Source organism: Crocodylus siamensis, chromosome 10 (genome assembly GCF_052110815.1).
Source record: "Crocodylus siamensis isolate JL-2025a chromosome 10, ASM5211081v1, whole genome shotgun sequence".
In the NCBI taxonomy this organism is placed as follows: Eukaryota; Metazoa; Chordata; order Crocodylia; family Crocodylidae; genus Crocodylus; species Crocodylus siamensis.
This window is the reverse complement of record NC_143404.1, coordinates 35,728,680-35,752,007: the sequence shown is the minus strand read 5'-3', so window position 1 is coordinate 35,752,007 and position 23,328 is coordinate 35,728,680. Positions and strand designations below refer to the sequence as shown.

Genomic DNA, 23,328 nt, shown 5'->3' with positions numbered 1-23,328 from the left:
ATGAGCTTTATGCTAGAGACAAGATGCAGCCTAAAGACCAGCTGAGATTTAGCCACAAAGCTTGAAATGAACAAAGAGTCTGAAACTCGGCATCTTCTCTACTTGTTTTACACCAGTGTGACTCCACTGAGTTCAATGGAGTTACTCCACAGTGGGTGCACCTACACGAGATGCTACATCACCGTAATGATACACTATGGCGATGTAGCTCGTTGCTATGGTTACGCAGTGTCAGCAGGAACAAACCGTGACACCAACATTACATTGCCATAACAATGAGCTACCTTGTTATAGCACATCGCTACAGTAATGTAGCTGCTAAGAATAACCATGTTCCACCGGGATGGCGTAGTAACGGCTGTTACTACGCTGTCATTTAGTACTTCCTAAAGCAAGTGCTAAATGGTACAGTAACAATTGCACCATAGGGGGCACATGTAGACCTGCCTAATTATATCTGTCTCTCTCTCAATCGATCTATGAAAAACCTAAAGGACACCAATAGGCTGAAATATGACAGATTCCTAAGTCACACAACTGTGAGCACAAATAACTAAATAGGGAAATATGCACAGTAAATTCCCCAGCTTACACAGATAGACATGGTGACTGCACATGCAAATTACCATACATTTTGTGTGAACATTTACATTTACTGAAAACAGCTAATTGGTTTATTATTCGGTATGTGCCTTTGCTGGACACTGCTGTACACTGCAAAGATAAGGAAAGCTCAGTCCTAACGCAAAGGATTTGCAATCTAGATCAGAGAAACAAAACAAAACAGGCATAGAGCCTATTTTTGTGGGCCTCAGGCAAGCCAGACTAAGGAAGACTAGGCCCATGTAAAGCAGGGGTGGGCAAAATATGGCTTGCAGGCCAGATCCAGCCCACCAACTGATTGTAACTGGCCCATGGCTGCCCCTGTGGTGCTCTGCATGGGGCTGTGTCCTGCTCACTCTTGCCTGGGGCAACCTGTGCCTTGCTCCTGCCTGCATCTACTGATGGCGCTGCCCTGGCATCAGCCCCAGCCAGCACACACAGCTTCCCAGCAGAGCTGCTCCTGCTCCTGCTGCAGCTGTCCCAGTTCTTCACAGCTCCCCCTGCCTCCAGTGGCTCCTCCTGCTCCTCCTCCAGCTGCTGCTGCACTGCACCAGGCAGAGGGGAAGCTGCAGCTGGGCAGCTCTTGTCTCAGTGTATGGGGCTCCAACTTCAGGCGTCTTCCACCCACTCCACCTGTCTGGTGCAATGATCAGCTACCTGAAGGTGGCCGAGTGGGTAGAAGGCATTGGAGCTGGAGTCTCACCCAGCAGTGGTAGGAGGAGGAGCTGAGCAGTATCTGGGTGGCTGCAGCAGGAGCAGCCTTGCCAGGAAGCTGTGCACACTGGCTGGGGCTGGGGCCATCGGTGGGTGCAGTGTGGGTGTGGGCAGAAGTGCAGTGTGGGCTGCTCAGGGTAGAAACAACTGGGGCTTGGCCCCATGCGGATCACCCTGGGGGCAGCCGTGGGCTGGATGGGGGGGTGGGGTGGACTGCACCTGCACTGCACCACTCAGGCAAGCTCTGGTGCATGCATTCCCTATTATGCAATTGCCTCTATATTCCCTACTCAAAAAAATATAAATCAGGACAAAAAAATTTTGAAATTAAAATATGATGTAGTATATGTTTGATTTTAATTATATGATTTGTTTATTTATAGTTTGTTAAAATGATATTTTCTGAAATATTTTATGTGTACAGCCCTAGATAGCTCACCAAAACTGAACTGGCCCCCAACTGAAATAATTGCCCACCCTGATATAAAGTTACATATAATCCAGTCTCAAGGGTTACAATATTGGCAACCTTTGGCAGGCAAAAAATCATCAATCAGGCCCTCAAAATCACAAGACTAGCTTAAAAATCAAGAGCTGGAGCATTTTTACTTGTACTGTTATTTGTTTTTGAACCATTGTTCGCATTTTTCCATCTTCAGTTTTCCAGTGCAATTGTGGTGAAAAGATTCTTCTATGCCTGTGTATAGCTCACTGTTTTAAGTCAGTCTCATTGTTTTTTAAGTCTTGACTTACGTTATATCAGAATTAAGGGTTTTAAGAGACTCGCCAATTCCAGATGCACACCTATGCCAGTAACCAATTGACATTAATGCCTTCTGAACAAGCAGTATCTCATTATATTTTTCACAGCTTTGGTATGTGCAGTAATAGGCTGAAATGCAGGTATATGTGACATTAAAATAACTCAACTGGGGATGTTATGACAGCATCTACAATAAAACAGTTAGGAATGAGAGTAGATCGAGCCATTTAAATGTGCCCTACTCATCCACTCCACCTCTCATGTAATGTTTTAAAATAAAAAATGATAGGGCAGATAATTTACAGATACTGTATTTATAAAGATCACTTCCCCTTGCAGAATTTTCTGGTAAGTGATCTTTAGTTAGAAGATGATTTCTTGATTCATGGAAACCCACTGGAAAGAACATAGGTTGGAGGAAGCACTTAGCATATTTTAGGAGCTGCTGTAATCTGGTGTCAGGGCAGGTGCTCTGAATATCATTGATATGAATGCAGATACTCATGTTCAATCACGAACATTACAGTTGAGGAAATCCTACTCCTATGAAATCCACACAAGTTTTGCCACTGACTTCATTCATTAGGAACAGAACTGTCTTTCTGAGCTCACCACGGGAAAAGTGCCCTCAGAAATGTGTCATTTGGCTACTTTATAAAGTACATTGTTTTACTGCACAATTATTTAGGTACACACACAAACAAAATGCCTTTTTTTGCACAGAAGAAAATAAATCAAATGCCATTGTTTCAAAGCAAAGCACTACAATGACTGCACTTACCACCTGGTAAAGGATTAAAGAGCAGAAAGAGGGTCCAGGAGCAGAAGGAAGGAAAAAAAAGGAGGAAAAGAAGGAGAAGAAGAAATTAATGTTACACATGCAGAAGAATAAAGAAAAGAACTTTCACAGCGAAGAGACCCTTTTCTGCCTTAATCCAGGAAACAAACACACATTTTCCTGGATATTTAAAAAACTTTCTTTTGAAATGTCTTGAAATTTACCTTGGATGTTATCCAGTTTCCCAATTAAAAACAAAGGGAAAAAATTAGTGCTCTTTGAAAAACCTCCATCTTTCTCGGCAGGTTTTGGAATTTTGTTTCTTCAAAGAATGAACAATTTGACATTAAAAAAATGCCTTTGATGATAAAATTTCAATGAGCTCCAATAATTTTATTCCAAAGATTCATGGATTTTTTCCACAGTCCTATGCCAAACCTATATTCAAGGGCACAAATCACCTTATTCCATGCGTAATTATTGTGCTGACAGTCACTTGGAAATCTACTGTCTAGTATGTAACATAATGTTGTCAGAGCTGTATGACACAGACTACTTCTGAGAATCTGAGATTCACCTGTCACTGGGTTACGTGTTGTCAGTGGGTTACTTGAGCTCTGGGAAATCGCAGGGCTCTACTTACGGTAGCCTTTCAATGCAAAGTTAAAAAAACAGTATTTGTACTCCAGCTCATAGGAAGCCTGTCTCAGTGAGATATACTTGCTGTTTACAACTTCACTACTCTGTAATTTCTTCCCTGTGCCCCTATTTAAACATTATCCTATCTTGCAGTCCATTTAATTATTCTTTTCAGTCCTATAGTTACATTAATGCCCTTCTCAGGCCCTTCTCCATGCCTCTGTTGTATGGTTTATTTCTATCCCTAATAACCTAACTCACTCTATGTATATCTGTCTCAAATGTATGCTTGTCTAAAATTGCATCTGAAAAGCTGTTTAACCACTGCTGCTTCTGGCTATGTCTAGTCTTTTGTGGACCTGATCTCTCTCTCTTTAGCACCTTATTTGCTAGCTCTCCCTGCAAGAGAAGGAGAAGGTAATCTACTCTCAAAGCATGAATGGAGTTGGTCCAAGACAGGAAGAAGGAGGTGCCTTCTCAGAGCCTCAGTCATATTTGATCTATTACTAAAAATGTAGTACTAAATACTTTTAAAGGAAAATAAAAATAATTCAGTGACAAGACTGTCCTTAGAGGAAAAAGCAGCATGTACTACAGTCTGTGCCCATAGCAGCTGGCTCCTTTTTCACTACCCATGTCATTGGAGTACCAATGCCTTCACCCATTCCAATGGCAGTAAGGAAATGCAACTCTGATACTGGTGAGGAGGATTTTCAGTTTTGCTCCTTACAGGGCATGGGGTTATTGTAGGGTTGGCAGTGATGAGGCTGATAACTTCAGTGCTAATGCACAGTTATCAACAACACAAGAGGAAGCATTATTCTAAGTCTGTGCCTAATGGTCAGAGCGCAGCCTGACTGCACTCAAAGCGAGCCCTGCTGTCTCCTGAAAAAGTGTGCCATGATGTTATCTGACCCTGTCCACAAGAACCAGCTCTCTCCTCTGAAGCCCAGTGCCCTCCAGTAACAAGCTCTTCAGGGAGGAGCATCTCAGCGTATCTCATGGATTCACCGCCATGAGGAATGTTTTCCCAGAACTGTGCAGTGCAGGAGCTTTGGTTTCAGAAAACTTTTTTGAGGGGAATTAAGATTTGAAGGGTGAGTCACAAACCTGAGGTGGGGGCAGTAAGGATCTGTACCTTTCCTCTAAGAGGCGTTGTACTTAAGTACAACCCCCCACCAACTTTCCTGGTGTACTTGCCACTAATGTGGAAGAAGGAGCTGGGTCATGCCTATGCTCTCTGTGCAGCTCTGTGCAATCACTGTGGGGCCAGGGGCAAGGCATCCCTAGTAAACATGATGTTAAAATCCTAAAAGTAATGGACTCCAAATTAGCTCTGTTGTCATGACCAGGATAAGTGTTCCATTAATGCCAACATGGTGACAGGAAAATGCAGGGTGATGCTGAAAGCAAACAGGGCACAAATCCCAAACCATCTTCCCCAAGCCAGCTTCCTTCCTCTGATTTAATTCTTCCTTCCACTATGTACAGTTTTGCCTTATTCCATTGTATTTTATTTATTTTTCATGCTTGTTTTGCTTTTTCCCCATCTTATTCTACCTCTGCTATTCCTTTATTTCCTCTTCTGTATATCACTTCCTGGTTTTTCTCCCCCCTTTCTCCCAGATCAGCTCCCCTTGTCTCTGTTTGCCTTCTCATTTGCTTCATTCCTGGGGACTGTTACCCAAGTTGTCATCCTGCTACTCACAAGTTCAAAGATGTAGCTTTAAGGATAGATTGTCCAGGGCACACTCTAAGCTGGGGCTAGGGCTGGAGAGTGGACAGACCTAATAGATGCTGTCTACAGACTCACACAAACAAGCGGGGTGAATTTCTATACAACAGGTTTCTGCCAAAATGTACCAACTGTCTCTCTGTGCTGAAAAAACTTGTAGTGGAAGAGAAGCAAGGTCAGTGGCAGGCAGAGGAGTACCAAATGAAGAGGTGTCAGGAGCACAGGAAGGCAATTAACAGCTGTATGTATAAAAAGGTATTTGTAGGATATCCCTGTGATCCATATAGGATATAGGGACTCCCTTGGTCCCATGGTTTAATTTCTACTTCTTTGGAAATCACCGCCTCTAGGAGAGGAGAAGGAAAATAAAACTGGGAGATCTGAGACTGATGAAGTTAGCACTTCCACGAGCAGGAATACAGGCCTGATTTCACATTATGCACGTTTGGCATACAGGATTGGGGATCAGATAACAGTGATAAATGGAGAGAGCCATTCTGGGGTCAAATTAACAATTTCAGGAACCTGATACAACAACAGACCCAAGCAGCAGGGTTCCAGTTATCCCCCCCAGTGAAAGGCAGCATATTCATTGAGATTGCAGTCCCAGGCATTTTCTCAGGGTTCTCTGCTTTCAAATATGATTCTCCTACTCTTAGTTACATTTTCCCTCTTATACATAGCCCAGCTGCAATTATATCCATTACAAAAGTGTTCTCTCCTATTAGAACCCCTAGATCATATTCATTATCCGTTAGGAATAACTCCTTCATGTTTAGCTCTGAGAATCTTTTATCACTTGGTATATAATCTCCTGCAATAGTTAGTTGCTGTTCTCAAACCAATCTTCCATTAGGGGAGCAGCCTGAGCCCATTCTACTTACACTTTGTTTTTGAAGGTCCCTTTGCTGTGACACTGAGCTCAAAACAGTTTCCAGGGATACACCTACACATGCAATTAATGTGAAACAGTCAACACAAGAGCTTATTGATCCAGAGCTTATTGCTCTTGGGTGTGTGTACACCTGAGACCGCAGCACACTGAGCTTGGTTGGAGCTGACAGGGCTCCAGGGGTCGGCCTACTAGCTTGGGATTGCTCTCCCACCCTGGTTCAATGTGTTGTGGAGGGGCTGGCTGGGACACAAGGGTGCTTCAGTGTGGGACTAGCTTACAGGCAGCCCCCATACTTAAGCAACCTTGTGCCCTAGCCAGCCAGGGCAGCATCTACACGTGTAGTTCTGTGGAGTTAATTAGTTTACTCCAGTCTAATAGGGGCACACTTGTGGGTGCACAAAGTTTACTGTGGAACTAATGGCCGCCTATCTACATGCTGCTTTGCATTCTAATTAGATTAATCAAGTTAATTGATTAATCAAGTCTCCAAGTTCTAGTTAGAATGCTCCAGCTGTGTCATGTGTATAATCCCCCATGCATTTAAAAATGGCACTTTATTTAAACCTTGTTGCATGAGGTTTAGATAAAGCTTCCCATGGCTATTTTTAAATCTGTGGGGACTTAATATACGTGACTGTAGCAGGGGCCAGGCTGAGCCCCGTACACATTGGGATGATGGCAATCAGCAGGCTTCTCAGGTGGCAGATCCCCGGTCGGGCTTGCAGAGAAACAGTGAGCCTCCGTGCCAAAGGCATGCTCCACTGTGCAGCCAAGGAGGCAGTCAGCACGCAGCAGCCACCTGTCAGGCCCCACTCCTAGGCTGGGAGGGTCAGAGCTCCATCTCCATGGGGGCATGGGCCGCAGCCAGAGAAGAAGATAGGCGGCAGGCATGGGAAGTGCTCCCTAGGGTCAGGAAGTGACAGGTACAGGGGATAATGAGCTCATCTGGAGCTCTCAGCACCTGTCAGCGACAGTGGAGCACGTGTGGACAACCCAGAGACAGGGTTGTCTCAGATCAACCTGGAACTTCTTATGAAAGGCTGTGCCAACCCCAGGAGAGGGGGAACACTGATGCAGGCCAGACCAAGTGCAGCATTTCTCCATGGAGACAGAAGACTGGGAGCCGAGGACTAGGACCACTCCAGCTCTCTGGACAGAATCCTGACTGATGCTCGACTATAGAAGGTCACATACCTTTTGGGGCTACTCCAGGTTTTGTGATACCCCTGGTCCCACATTATCCAAAGGGGTTTGCCTTGGGAAGAATTGGCCCACTCTAACTTAGCCCAGATAAAGGGCAAGACCTGAAGAGCTAGGGCTGCTCGAGGAAAGGTGACTGATATTTCCTGCTGGGCCAAGGGAAGGCTGAAAGGCAGGCATGGACACAGCCATTTGAGTTATATTAGTTTATTTGTTTTTTTACATGGGCCAAACTCCACTGACAGTGGACCTCCAGAAAAATCTGGAGGGCTCAGCTGAGACAGGTTGACTCTAGGAAATGCAGTCCCTTTCCATCACTGATTCTTCCTGCCCAAGTGATGAAGCCACACACCTGGCCCAGCCCGGCATCTGTATCAAGCACTGACAAGAACACCCAAGTAGAAAAGGGTGGAGTGTAGGGGAGGTGAAGCCCCACAGAAGATCCATAGATGTCTAGACCCATGCCAATTTCAGACAACTTTCTTCACTCAGGTTCTACCTCCTGATACACCTTTTTCAGTTACAGCAAGTCTTGGTGGGTGAGATAGTAAAACAATAGAGTGAGACACCTGCTGAGCATGCAGGATGTGGGCCCTGTTCTGGTGTAGCCGTTCGACCTGGGTTCCTCTACAATTGGTGCATTGCCTGGGAGGGCTGCATAGGATCTGCGAGGATCCGGTTCTAACCTGTGGGCCAAGAAGGGAAGGTGATGGAAGATTCCTCCACTGGCATGGTTGGTCCTATAGCCCCCAGGCTACAGCCACAGGAAACCATATTGTAATTGCTATAGCAGTAGGTCCAGGCCTGAGCAAGCAACATGGATGCCCACTACACCTTGTTTTCATGACAGAAAGACCTGGCAGAAAGGTTAGCCAAAAATGCAGGTCATGAATGTCCACTGCCATGGGAAATTGAATGATGAAAATGAGAAAAGAAAATGACCCTGAGGCCTATCTTGAATCTTTTGAGTGCACCACCTCCACAGCAGAGTGGAATGTTGGCAGGTGGGCCATCCATTTAGGACCTTTGCTGACCGGGTATGCTCAAGCCACATGCTGAGCTCTGTTGCAAACTAATGCTCTTGATTATAAGAAGGTTAAGGAAGCCATAGTATACCACCTTGAGGCTTCCCCCAGGCATTATCAGTTACAATTCTGAGAAAAGAAGAATAAAGGAGAGAACCGCCCCCCCAGATACTGGCTCAGACACTCAGAGACATGACCGCAAAATGGCTGAAACCTGAAGAGGCACTGAATCTCCAGATATTTGACTGGAGCAGTTCATTTGGGACCTCGAGGTGCAGACCCAAAAGTACGTAAAGCAGCACCAACCAGATACACTGAAGGAGGTGGTTAAGTTAGCTGATGCCTTTACAGAGGCGGACGAGGAAGCACCCAGAGAATGTGGGTAAGAATAGAATCATGATATCCTGCACTCCCAGCTCGAAGAGAGTTCAAGGACAATAAGCATGGGGTGACATCCCATAAGGACAAGTGCAGTCAGTGTGGATTGTCCAGTCATTCTTCTTGGAAATGCTTAAGGAGTGTTTTAGGTCAGCATTTGGGATGTGACCTGCCCCACAGAATGCTGGAAACAGAGTTGATGAGACTGAACAGGAACAAGTAGACTGTAGTTTCAGACACGCGTGTCCTAGACAGGCACATCCACAACTCATTGTGGATGTATACATAGGTGGGTGGATGATTATCACTATAGTGAACAGTGGATGTGTGCAGTTGATAATATATGCTGGCACCCTAACACCGCAGCTGGGGACTCCTGCTGGCAAGAAAACAGTGGCTTGTATTCATGGGATAGCCACAACATATCAGCTAAGAAGACTGTGGGTCAAGGTAGCAGGTAAAACCCATGAGATGCTTATTGGGATCTCCAACAACCTCCCATGCTGTATGATTTTGAGGTGAGACTGGCCCAATTTTCAGGAGGTCTCATGGCATGCCCTAAAGCAAGCAGCTGCAGCAGGCCATGAAGCTCCTGAGGTAAGCTGTCACACAGAGGGGTTAGTTGGAGAGACAACCTCAGACAAAGAGGCCCCTGAGATCCCTCAAAGGAATTGACAAATTGAGTTAATTCTAGGCGGATTAGATGGAGGAATCAGTGTTGCACCACACATACATTGAAGACCTGGTCCGATGTAATGAAGAGCTTCTGCAGCTGGAGAAAGCAAGCCAAGTTCCTCGGTTTGAAGTTAGAAATGATTTCCTCTACAGAATAGATAAGGGAAAGGAAAATTGTTCAGCTCCTAGTAGCTCAAAAGATGTTGGAGCAATATCCTTTTGCTAATACAGCTAGCCCATGATGGCCCCTTGGATGGACATCTCTCGTGAGATAAAATGGGGGCATGCTAGATGCAGAGGTTTTATTGGCCAGGACTACACAAGGAGGTCAGGTAGTACAGTGAGACCTTCCCAGTTTGCCAGAAACCATCAGGAGAAAAGCCTCTAGTAACTCCCCTGATTGTGATTGCTATCACTGGGAAGTCCTTTGAGCACAGCCCTATTGTCAAGCCCCTACCGTAGATATTGTTAGGCCTCTTCCCAAAAGCACCAGTATATATTGCTACCAGTATATATTGGTATATATACCAGGCTACCAATATATATTGGTAATCATGGATCATGAGACAAGATTCCCTGAGGTGTTATCTCTGGCTCCCAGGATAGCCAGAGGATTGCTTAAATGGGTAGCTAGGGTGGGCTTCCCTGAAGAGATTATCACTGATGAGGGAAACAATTTTATAGCTGAAGTGATGTGTGGGTTGTGTGATACCTTGTGAATAAAACACCTTCGCACCTCCATATATCATCCCCAAACCGATGGCCTCGTCGAGCAGTTCAATCAAACTATGAAGGCCAAGCTGCAGAAATGCATCCAGGAGGAGCCAGAAAGATGGGATCAGATATTAACTCTGTTAATGTTTGCAATATGAGAGGCTCCTCAAGCCTCAACCAGATGTTCTCTTTTGGAACTGGTGGATGGGTATCAGCCCAGGGGCCTGCTGAACATGGTCAGAGAAGACTGGGAGCAACAATGAGCCTTGGGAGCTCAAGTCTCTGGGCACCTCACAGAACTTTGGCAATGGTTAATCAAGCATAGAAAAATAATGGAGGAAAACCTCCAAAGAGCCCAGACTAAGCAAGACTCTTACCATGACTGCAAGGCCTGAGAGTGCACATTTAAAGCTGGGGACAGGGTTCTGGTATGGTACCCAACCAGAACAGCTGGCTTCTGTCAAGGTGACAGCGTCTCTTTGAGATATTGTGCCAAGTTGGGCCAGTGGATCATGAGGTCATCCAACCAGGGCACAGACCTCTCTAAAAGATATTTCATATAAATCTATTAAAAGAGGTGGCACAACCACAAGGGTTTCCTAATAACCCCTTTCCCAGACAACTTAGAATTGGGACTGTCACCAGAGGAGCCTGAATCTGTCAGAGAAGCTACACTGGGTGAGCAACAAATGTTGTACCATGGCGGTAACTCCCAGGTTCATTACAAGAATATTCTGATGTATTTTGCATGGAACCCAGGCATGCAAAAGGGGTAGTGCACAAGATCACCAACCCTCCAGGTCATGTGGTTAGAGAAACCTGGCGTAGGATTCCACTGCATTTATATGAGCCCATTAAACAGGAACTACAGAAAATGCTGGACATGGGAATTATCAGAGAGTCCAGAAGTCAGTGGCAAAGCCCCCTTGTGGTTATCCCTAAAAAGGACAGGTGTATGCCTGTGTATAGATTTTAGAATGGTCAATGCAGTAGTTAAATTTGATGTTTTTCCAATGCCCTACATGAGAAAGATGTTTGAACAAAATGGACAAGTTAAGTTCATAACCACTTGGTTATGATGAAAGAGTACTGGAAGATCTCCATGGCTGCAGAAAACCATGAGAAAATGGTCTTTGGCATCCCATGGGGATTATTTGAATTTTGCCACATGCTGTTCAGGCTGCAATTGTCTACTAACCCCATATTAAGCCTACACCTCTGTGTACATAGATGATGTGATTATATTATCAGAACACTGGGATCAATACCTGGAGGCCTTACGTAAGGTACTCCAAGAGCTGTGGCAAGCCAGATTAACAGCCAATCCAGGCAAATGTAGGCTGGCCCAAAAAGAAACTCAGTATTTGGGTTTTCAAATGGGACAAGGGAAGATACAACCATTAGTGGACAGAATGCAGGATTTAAAAGATTAGAAACAGCTAGTAACAAAGAAGCAGGTCAGGTCCCTCATGGGTCTTGCAAATTACTGCTGTAAATTAATTCTCCACTTTTTGGAAATAGTGGCACCCTTGATGGACTTCACTAGGTCCAATGTGCAATAGAAGATTAAACGGAATCCAGAAGTGCAGAAGGCATTTGAACAAATAAAACAAGCCCTGTGCCAAAAACTGGTCTTGTATAGTCTGGATTTTAACCAAACCTTTATTTTACAGATGGATGTATCGGGGTGGCCCTTGGGGCTGTTTTGATGCAAGAAAAAGAAGGCATCAAGCACCCAACTGTCTATGCCAGCTATAAGTTACTAGAACATGAACGCTTAGCTGTTAAATGGGCCGTAAACAGTTTTGCTATTACCTGTTGGGGAGACTCTTCATTCTGGTCACAGACCATGAACTACTTAGGTGGCTCCAGTCTGCAAATCAGATAATGCATGCATCACTAGATGGGTGCTGGCACTACAACCTTTTCATTTTACAGTCCCACACCATCCAGGCAAGAAAAATATTGTAGCAGACTTCCTCTTATGCAAAGATGAAGAGGAGGTGCCAACCAGATTACAAACATGGATACACCAGGGTACAGAGCAAAAGACAGCAAGTGCTCCCACCAATCTGAAGATGGGGGTCTATAGCAGGTGCCAGGCTGAGATCCATATTCACTGGGATGATGGCCATCAGCAGGCTTCTTAGGTGGCTGATTCCTAGAAGGGCTCACTGAGAAATGGTGAGCCACACTCCAAAGGCATGCTTCGCTGTGCTGCTGAGCAGACAGCCGGCATGCAGCAGACACCTGTCAGGCCCTGCTCCCAGGCTGGGGGAGGGTCAGAGCTCAGCCCTGTGGGAGCACAGGCTGCTTCCAGAGAGGAAGGCAAAAAGCAGGCACGGGAAGCACCTCCTAGGGCCAGGAGGTGGCAGGTGCAGGGGATAATGAGCTCTCAGCACTTGCCACTGGCAGTGGGACACATGGGGGCAAGCCAGAGACAGGGTTGGCTTAGACCAACCTGGAACTTCTTATGAAAGGCTGTGTCAACCCCAAAAGGGGCATAGCCATTTGAGTTATATTAGTTTATTTGTTTCTTTACATAAGCCAAACCCCACTGACACTGGAACTCCAGCAAAATATGGAGAACTCAGCTGAGAGACGCTGACTGTAGGAAACACAATCCCTTTCCGTCCCCGACTCTTTCTACCCAAGCAATGAGGGAGCATGCCTGGCACAGCCCAGAGTCTGTATCAAGCACCGACAAGAACACCTGAGTGGAACAGGGTGAGGTGTAGGGAAGGAGGAGCCCCACAGAAGATCCATAGACGTCTAGACTTATGCTGAGCTCAGCCAACTCTCTTCACTCAGGTACCATGTCCTGATATACCTTTTTTCAGCAAGTTGTTACAGCAAGTTGTGGTGGGCAAGACAATAAAGCAAGAGAGATACCTGCTGAGTGTGCAGCATGCAGGACCCATCCTGGTATAGCCACTCTATAGGTCCCTCTAAAATGGTGAGCTGTAATGGGGACGATCAGGTGAAAGAGTCCCAAACTGCACACCGGGGGATCCTACGGTGGGGACCATGCATGAAAGGAAAAAAAAAAATTAAAAAAACCACTTACCTGCAGCAGGGCCCACAGCGCAGCTGGAGTGAAGGATGGAACCCACACGGGTTGTAAGCTGCGCCTTTATTCAGCTGAGGCCGGCCGGTGACGTCATTGGCAATCACCAGCCGGCAGGACTAAAAAGGACCACTTGCGGAGGCTGGGGAAGAGAGGAGGAGAGAGAGTCAATGGAGACTCTCAGTGCCGGTGACAGCAGGCATATCCAGAAGGAGAGAGAGAGCCAGCAGAGGCTCTCTACACCAGCGACAAACGACGTGCTCAGGACGAGGGAGAGCCGGCAGGGGCTCTCTGCACCCGTGAAGGCTGGTGTGCCCAGGAGGCAGGAGAACCAGAGGAGGCTGTCTGCGCCAGAGGAAACTGGTGTGAGCAGCAAAAGAAAAAGCCTGGCAGGGCAGTAACAGGATTGGCGGCAGACCACAGCGCAAGCAGCGGCTGACTAGATCAGAAAGGACTACAGGGTGTGGGAAGCAGAACACCTCAGACGATGTCGGGGGAGAGCGACTCCGCAAACCGCTTTTGGCGGTGTGAAGGGAGTACTAGCTCCAGAAGAGAAGCCTTAGCCACCCCTGACCAGATGATGGGTCAACTCCCAGAGAGTTCCCAGGTACTGGGTGCGGGATACTGACTGGCGGAGACAAGGACGAAGAGATCGTAGAGAGAGTGATGAGGATGCACCTCTGTATCCTAGTGGTAGGGCCGGGGAGGAAGCCAGGCAGACCCTCTCATACTTGTAACTTTGTTTTGTTCTTTTCCCGTCCCTCCCCTTTTGGAGGGGTTGTGTGGCAGGATAGACGATACCAAGGGACTAAGTCCCCTAGCAAGGAAGAGGTCCCAGTTAAGGGGAAGAGAGCACAGCAGAGAGGCACTGGCAGGGCAGCTCCTTTCCATCCTTCTCCTTTTCTTTTTCTTTTTCCTTTTTTTTGTTTGTTGTTTGGTCTTTTGGTTCCTGGCTTGAGGCAGCTTAAGGTAGGAGGAGGCCCAGCTTGGGCTAGACAGTGCATCAGTTGAGCTACCATAGGAGAAAGTGCTGGGTACACAAGATTCAACAGAACATTGGGGTCAAGAGCACCGCTGCACTGGAGGAATGGCCGACAAGATCCAGTGACTCACCAAAGGCTGGCATGAGGCTGGGGTGTAGGGGAGGTGGAGCCCTACGGACAGCTGTCTAGAGGACTACCCACCACTGAGGAGCCCTTGGCGGTTTGCTCTCCCACTGAAATTACATTCAAAGTCGTGGAAGGAGAGTCTGGGGGTGGCCACCTAGGTGATAAGTATCTACCTCAGGGTTTACAAGAGATCTCAGGACATCCGTTACCAAACTTCCGGGCCATGGCAGCACACGAACGGCTGTTTGAGACTAGGTGGTCACATGAACCATTTTAATTAGAGTGCCTGCCTGGGAACTGCTTGAATTAAACACATTCCTGCACCCCCAAGCATGTGTATATGCAGCCAGTTAGTTTGCTCCACAATAAACATTTTGTGTAGATGTACCCCAGTTGTGATAAGTGGCTTATTGGGCCCATATCCACAGTTTGCAATTCTGTTACCCTCTATTACCCCTGCAGTGTGGACACATAACCATTCAGGTGTATACTGAGTGTATACAGGCTATGCATTGGCCAGGGAGGTACACAGCAATGTAGAGTCACCCAGTGTATGCATATAAGCACAAAATTGTAGCTGGACAAAAACCCAAGACAGGTGTTGGATGCTGGAGGAGTAGGATGACTCCTCCATGTTCATTCACTTAGGCACTAATGGCACTGGCAGGAGTAACCCTGATAAGATCAAAAGTGACTCTGGATGCAAGAGTGAAGGTTTTAGGGGATCAAACTGTATTCTCAATCTTTCCCATCAAGAGTAAAGGCCCAGGCAGAAGCAGATGCATCCTGGAGACCAACATGTGGCTTGTGTAGATGGTTTCACCAAAAGGGCCTTGACTTGTTGACCAGAATGTTCCAGGAAGAAGGACGGCTGGACATAGATGGGGTCCCCTTGATGTAGTGGGGGGAAAAGCTGCATTGCATGCAGGCCTGCTAATATAGTGATTAGGGCTTTAAACTAGATTCAATGGGGTATGGAGGCAAAAGGCCAAAAGTAAGTAAAGAGCAAGTGACCCCAAGAAAGAGGAGAGAATATGGGGAGCCTTAACAGTGTTCTCAGAGGAAAATGATCAGGATAAATAGCTAGTTATCCAAGAAATTTATATAACAATGTGGGAAACAAGGGTAATAGGCATAAAGAGCTGGGAATCCTAGTACATCATAACAGTATGGTCTAATTAAAATAACTGAGTCTTGGTGGGATTGCTGGCATAACTGGATGGTATAACTTCAAGAATGATAAAGGAAAAAAGGGAATGGCATTGCTTTCTCAATAAAAAAAAGACATACAGTTGTTTTAAGGTGTGGTATGAAGTGAGGGGTATGCCTGTTGAAAACATCTCTCGGTCAAGGTCAGAGTGGAGAACAATAGAGGTGGCACAGTGAGTGTTTGCTATCAACCACCAAACCAGGAGGGAGAGGTGAACAAGGCTTTTTTTAAACAATGCACAGCAGTTTCCAAATTGCAGGAACTGATTTCCACTGGGGACTTTAATTACTATGATGTCTGCTGGAAGGTAACACAAACATGCACAAGCATTTCTATCAAGTCCTTGGTGCACATCAAAAATAATTTTTTGGTGTAGAGTGGAGAAGCCAATTAGAGAGGAATCTTTCTCAATGTGCTGATAACAAATAGGGAGGAACTGGTGATAATGTGAAGATGGACAGTAACTTGGGTGACGGTGACCACAAATTAAGATCCTAAGGAAAGGGAAGGAAGGAAATCAGCAGAATAAAGACACTGGACTAGGAAAATCGTGGGCAGGACCTCCTGTAAGGCAAGTCTGAGAGGAAAATGAGTTCAGGAGTGCTGAGTATACTTAAAGGAGCAAGCTATTCTGGTACAAAGAAAGGATAGGAAGTGCAGTAGGTGACCAACCTGCCTAAACAGCTTCAATTCATCTTCAATGTGCTGAAACTCAAAAAGGAATCCTACAAAAAGTGGAAAATTGGTTACAGTACTAGAGAAGAGTGTGACTATTGCACAGGTGTGCAGGGAGAAAATCTGGGAGACCCAGGCATGAACTGAGGTGCAACTAGGAAGAGACATAAAAGGCAATAAAAAAGCATTCTGAAAGCATGTCAGAAGAAAAAGGGCCATAAAAGACAATAAAAAAGCATTCTGAAAGTATGTCAGGAGTAAAAGAAAAACCAAGAAAAGTGTAGGTCCCTTACTAAATACCAAGGGCAATAGAGTAATGGATGATGTGGACAAGACTGAAGTGTTTAATGCCTTTTCTACTTCAGTCTTCATGAATAAGGTCAGTTAGTGGATGACAAGCACAGTTGACATCAAAGATTAGGAAAGATATAAGCAGACCAGAGTAGTGGAAGAACGTTAGGGATTATTTAGAGAAGCTGGATGTCTTCAATTCAGCAGGACAAAACAGGATGCATCTTACAGTACACAAGCAATTGATGAGGTCACTGCAGGGCACTTGGCTATTATGTTTGAGAACTTGTGGAGATTGGGTGAGGGTCTAGATAACTAGAAAAGTGCAAATATAGTGCCCAAATTTAAGAAAGTCAAGAAAAAATTCAGGTAATTATAGACCAGTCATTCTGGCCTCAGTACCTAGAAAGGTCATGGAGCAGACCATAAAGGGATCTATTTCTAAGTATCAGGAGGAGTATATAGTGATCAGGAACAGCCAACATGTGTTCATCAAGACCAAGTCTTCAGTCTGATGAACCTGATTGTCCTCTATTGTCTTCTATGGTAAAGTGACTGGCTCTATAGATATGATATAACTTGATTTTAGCAAAGCTTTTGGCATTATCATTAGTAAACTAAAAATCCAGTCCAGATGAAAGTACTGTAGGTGGATACATAACTGACTGGATCATTTGTTAGATCATTACCTCAATAAGTAGTCATCAATGACTACATGGAGGAAGTGATTAATGGGGCTCCCCATGGGTCTGTCCTGGATCAGATATTGTTTAACCTCTTCATTAATGATTTGGAAGACTGGATTGAGAGCCCACGTAGCAAATCTGAGAGGACACCAAGTTGGGTGGAGTTGCAGACACTGGAGATAGATCTAGGATTCAGAATGATCTGGATAAACTGGAGAAATGGCCTGAAAGCAGCTGAATGAAAACCAATAAAGACAAGAACAAGGTCCTGCATTTAGGATAGAACTGTTACATGAACAAATAAGGCTGGGGAATGGCTGGCTAGAAAGCAATACTGCAGAAAAAGACTGGAGGCTATAGTGGACCATAAACTGAATATGAACCAACATTGGTCTTGTTGCAAAAAAAAGTCAATAGCATATTGGGGTGTATTAACAGGAGTGTCAATTACAAGTCAAGTGAAGTGATTCTTCCACTTTACTCAGCACTGGTGAGGCCTCATCTGGGAAGCGGTCTAGTTCAGGGATCACATTTTGGGCCCCACACTCCAAGAACAACACAGACAAATTAGAAAGAGTCCAGTAAAGAACCAGAATGATTAGAGGTCTGGGAAACATGACTTATGGATAAAGGCCAAAAGATCTGGGAATATTTAGTTTGGAGAAGACAGAGGGAGGATTCGACAACAGTCTTCAAATACCTGAAGGGTGCTTATATAGAGGATGCTAATACACTATTTTCTGGGCTAGAGACAACTGGATAAGGAGCAGTTCCAAAAATTGCACAAACTGCAGCAAGGGAAATTTAGGTTGGCTATTAAGAAAAACCTTCTCACTGTGAAGGTGGTTAAGCACTGAAACAGGCTGCCTGGAAAGGTTGTGGAATCTCCATCTACATCCCTGAGTTCTGAAGGAACTGGCAGAAGGGATCTCAGAGCCCTTGGCAATTATATTTAAGTCATGGGAAACAGATGAGGTACCAGAAGACTGGAAAGGGGCTAACATAGTGCCCTCTTACAAGAGGCAAAGAGGAGGATCTGGAGAACTGTAGACCAGTTATCCTGACTTCTGTACTTCGGAAGTAACTGGAGCAATTTATACAAAGTCCATTTGGAATCATCTGGAGGAGGAAAAGCTGATCATGAACAACCAGCCCATACTGGCTAAGATCAAATGCCCAGAAACTGAATCAGCCAAAACCCAAGACTACTAGACTTAGACTAAGTATCAGAAAAGAAGCAAGTGAAAGGAGTGTGCCCCCTCCCTCTCAGCCCCATAATTCAGTGGCTAGGGCTCTCACCTGGGACACTAGACATCCTCTTTCACCAAGTGAGGAGTTAAATTGAGGTATCCAAGCACAGTACTCCACTCACCATACTCCAGGTCATTTATTATTCACTTCCTTCTCCAGTGCTCCTTTGGAAGTTGAGACACTAATATAGTCATTGGAAAAAATAGGTGAAGGGTAGTGCAGGGGAGAGCTTCTCTCTTACTGGGACGAAGGGCCCCACCTAGACACCAGAGCCTCCCCCATTCCAGGCTAGAAGTCAGTCCACTGAGCCACATACCTGCTGGATTGCTTCTTTCCCCCTGGCCCCTGTACTGGTATCTCTCACAGACCTCTCTGTCATAGCTTCCCAGGGGACTGTCTTCAAAAGAAGCACTAGTAAAAAACTGGAAAATAGTTGACCTGCAGCATGGTGGCTAGAGTACTATGCTGGGAATTCAGTCACTCAGGTTCAAAATGCCTTTTGGTATGGGCATGGCCCAGAAGTTAGTTCTGTTTGCTTTCTAGGTAAGTATTTCAGCCACTGAGCTATTTAGGGGAAAAGATAGAAGCTCACCTGTATGTAGCTGTCCATGTGCATGAGGCTATGCATGAATGGAACGCCAACCTGTACTTAAGTGGAATTTTTACGACTTACATGACCATGGGCATGTCTACATGTCACCCTACAGAGATGCTGTTACTGTATTGTGCTTTAGTACTTTCTTTGGGAAGAACTAAAGCATGGTACAGTAACTGCCTGTACTGCACTATGTGTGTGGCACATGGTTAGTTTTAGCTGCTGCTTTGCTGTAGTGGCATGCTAAAATAGAGGAGCATGCTGCTACAGTGAAATAGCTGATGATCACATGTAGACACATGTGATTGCTAGGTCGCCATAGTATGTCATATGGCAATGGACCATGTCACTATGGTGATATAGGGTGACATGCAGACATGCCCCATGTAGACTGCCAAATGTAGAATGCCACCACTATAGCATACCAAGGTGATCAGAGAATCAGAAACAGCCAACATGGATTTGTCAAGAGCGAATCATGCTTGACCAATTAGACTTCCCCTTTTACAATAGGTGATGGGCTTTGTGGATTGTGAGACAGCAGTGGGTGTGATGTGCCTTGATTTCTGCAAGGGTTTTGACACTGTCTCCCATAACAGCCTCATTAGTAACCTAAGAAAATACAGTTTAGACAAAACTATGGCAGTATAGACAATTAACTGGCTAAATCATCATGCTCAAACCAGTTCAAACTGCCTGTGAGTGAAGGGGGAGTAGACCAAGGGTATCCTACTTTCTGGACAAAAGGCCTTACCCACTCAGCTACAGGAACTAAAACACGGGAATGCAGTCTTCCTCCAGATTTACTTGCATACATGGCTGTGTACCTGCCCATCCAGTGCATAGCTTACTGTGCCAGTTCAGTAGCTGTATACACTTCACATCCATGCTGCATGGGTAATAATATTGTAATCTGTGTGTAAGTGCTGAAAACATCTTTTACATGACTACGTAGATGCCATTCAGGCACACAGAGAGTAACAGCTTTCTGCTTTAGGTGCTTGGTGCATGGTGCCATGTGTGAAATGAAATGGTGGATGTCAGTCTAGTTCAGGTCCTAGGGATGAGGGAACAAATTCAGACATGTGGAGAGCCTTTCCTTGGAGAAGCAGCTCAGCTGAATGTACCCTCTAGTGCTCACATCACAGAAAGCAAATACACAGTCAGGACCCTCAATGACAATCTCAACAGAGAACAAGAAATGAATGGTGAAGAAGAACAGAATTACTTCACTGCTTCTGTTGAATTCTCCAACATAGGGCTGAAGCACATCATAAGGTTTGGGAAGCAAACTTGCACCTTCACTTATACACAAAAGTCCAGCTCCTAGTCCGGTTGACATCAGTGGGTAGTCTCAGATCTGCCATTTTGCATAGATAGAAGCACTGGTTCTAGGACTGTCATTCAGATGCCATCATGCATTCCCCTTGCCTAGTCTCAGGATTCCTGAGTAGTCTCTTTCTCTTCCAACTATTTGTTTTTCTGGCAGCCTATCCTAGCGGAAGATGTAAAGACCTCTAAGGGTGGAAGGAAGGAAGGGCGGACGCTTTCACAAGCTTTACTTACATGTCCATGAAGGTCTGTGTTTAGCAGCATCAGGGCACAGGTAAGTGTATGAATCCCATCTGAAATTCAATTAATACATTCAATCAATTGTTAATTATATCTCTGCACACTGTTTTCTTCAGAGCAAATTATTCCCTCTATTGAACAACCTGGGAAGATGAATTGTTTTGTTTCCTGTCAAGGTTTTAATAGAATTTGATTTTACAACATATTCAACAGATCTGCTAGTTGGCAAAGAGGGAAAGAATTCAGACAATGGCAGAGATGTAGAAGAATGATTATTGGTATGCTAGTGTTTTCTGGCTCTGGGCTCAGGTATCCATTTGTATAAAAACATTAATGACCTCTGTATTGCTTTCTAATACATTTTTATATATCCTAACTTTTGATTGCTCTCTGGGTCAACATTGCATGTTGGATTGAAAACTTCTGCAAGCTGTTCATTGTGATGCCTAGATCTTTCTTTTCCCAATGATCAGTTAAATTAGTATCCAGAAATGTATGAGTCATTATGATTGTCCCTTCCGATCTAGATTACTTCACATTTCAGTAACTATACTGATGCTTCTCCACTTGCTTGGACTCTCTGAAGTCCCTCACTGTCTTCTTCAGGATAGACTAACCTTAATAATTGTGGGATATCTGCTACTTATGCCACTTCACTGTTCATCCCTTTTTTTCAGATCATTATTAAATGTAGTAATTGACATAGTCTCTATATACAATCATGTAGAATCTCCATGTTACATGCCTTCTATATTGAAAATGGACTGTTTATTCTTACATACTATTGTTTGCCTCTTGAACAGTTTAGGACTCTGCCACTCACCCCTTGACTTAATGTCCTTAGTAACTTCTTCTTAAGAGTTTTGTTAAAAACTTGATGGAAATTCACAGTACAGTATATCTATTTTTCCTTATTCCTTTTTTTTTTGTCAATATAATCCAAAACTGGAATGGAGAATGAAGCAGACACGATTTTGCTTTGCAGAAGTCAATCTGATTTTCTCCATTAGGACATGAACATTTACATAATTACTCCTCTGTCTTGAATTGTTACTTCTATCTGGACTGCTATCACTTGAATAGGCAAAACATTAGCTACCCCAGCTGGCTAGTTGAGTCACTGATTTAATACCTGGCAGAAATTTTAATCTTTGAATTCTTTGCCTGACAAAGGGTGTTTGGGCCCGAAAGCTTGCAAATAAAAAAATAGCTTTTTCTGGAACTATCTAGTTGGTCTAATAAAAGATATCACCTCTACCCAAAGAGTTTTGTCTACCTATGCTTTTGTGAGCATTTTATCCCCTTCATTCTCAAGAGCCTTTGCTATGTCTAGACATGTACCATACAGCCACAATCTAAGAACAGATCATCCCTCCAGCAAACAAGGGGCAGGTCTAAACTACTCTTCTGCTGCACCCAGGAAAATGGCCATGAAGCATATCCCACCCACTCTGTACACACTGGCTTCCAGGAATGAAGCAATGTCCCTTACTATGGACCAAACATGCACCAGAGCTCCTCCTAGTCTCCCTGTCTCGGGTGTGCTTATTGCTGGACTCTCTGACAGTTACATTGATTCATTTATTGGATTTGGTATGCACAAAGTGGGAACAAGACACATTTCCTGGCAGTGCAACTAGGTGTGGCACAAACCAGTATACACAAGTGTCCACCCCTTTGTGCAGCAAGACCTAAGGACAGCCCTGTGCATATGAACCTCTTCACACATCACAAATGGGTTGAAGAGCAACAGAGCAGGGAAAGAATCATATCCCTGGAGGTAGGTAAAATGTTTTTATCTCTATCTTTAAAGCCCTTTTCCTTGAACACCTCCATCTTCATGCACGAACATTGATTTCTGTGAAGCTTCTGTGCTATGTTTGCCCAAGGCATTCACAAATAAATGTTCCACAGTCACACATGTGGAAAAGGATGCTGTCAGACTGGCATGCACAGAATATATTGTAAACATATAGTAAAACTATGCATGCATTGGCATTAACAGATTCAACAGAAAGTAACTTAAGATTCATATATACAGATTCAACACATTTTCGTATCTCGCACAAAGGACATGTTCCTTTGTTTCTAAGTTGACTTGGATAGCCCGGCTGCGATTTCCCCTTACATGATCCAGGCTAGGAAGTCCTAGAGCAGTACAAAGTGGTGGGAGTGCTTGTGGACCCTTTCTACATTCGAATCATTGCTGTGCAGTTTAACAGTATCAAAGGCCTCAAGTATCTGGAATAAGCCCATGTGCCAAGAGGACATGGCTGTTTCCTTGCTTATGATGAAACAGGTATGACTGAATGCATCAATGCCCCTTTAATACAAAGCTATTTGCTGTCTCTGTGATGCTAGGATTAGGGAGTCAGCTTCTGAGCCCTTTGCACAGCTTTACCCACTCCAGATTTAGGTAGATACCTGCTGGATCAAGTAGGACTGAGCAAAATCTAAGTCTGTAGGATTTTGTCTGCAATGAAATACCTAAGATCTCTGTGAGCATTCCCAAGTACAAATTAATAGAAATGCCTCTCTGCTGAGTGGAGTGGGAGAGACCATCACACAAACACACAGACATGAAAGGAATCCATCAGACTGGAATATAAAAATATACATATTGGAATAGCACCAATAAAAGCAATGAGATTGTTATGACTTAAAAATTGCTTGTGCCCATTATGCTTGGCTGAGCAATTTGAAAGTTCACATGGTGCTAACCACTTTAGCTCTTTGGGAAGCTGTGAGGCAGA

General features: G+C 44.7%; 1 protein-coding gene across 2 annotated transcripts in view; it reads right to left on the bottom strand.

The window, feature by feature from the left end:
- Positions 1–23,328, bottom strand: part of PSD2 (pleckstrin and Sec7 domain containing 2) — a 210,305-nt gene that overhangs the window by 53,697 nt on the left and 133,280 nt on the right. For both annotated transcript variants that reach the window (XM_090020441.1, XM_090020442.1), the window contains exon 7: positions 20,570–20,628. In XM_090020441.1, coding sequence (XP_089876567.1) covers positions 20,570–20,628 — 59 coding nt within the window. The remainder of the gene's footprint in view (positions 1–20,569; positions 20,629–23,328) is intronic.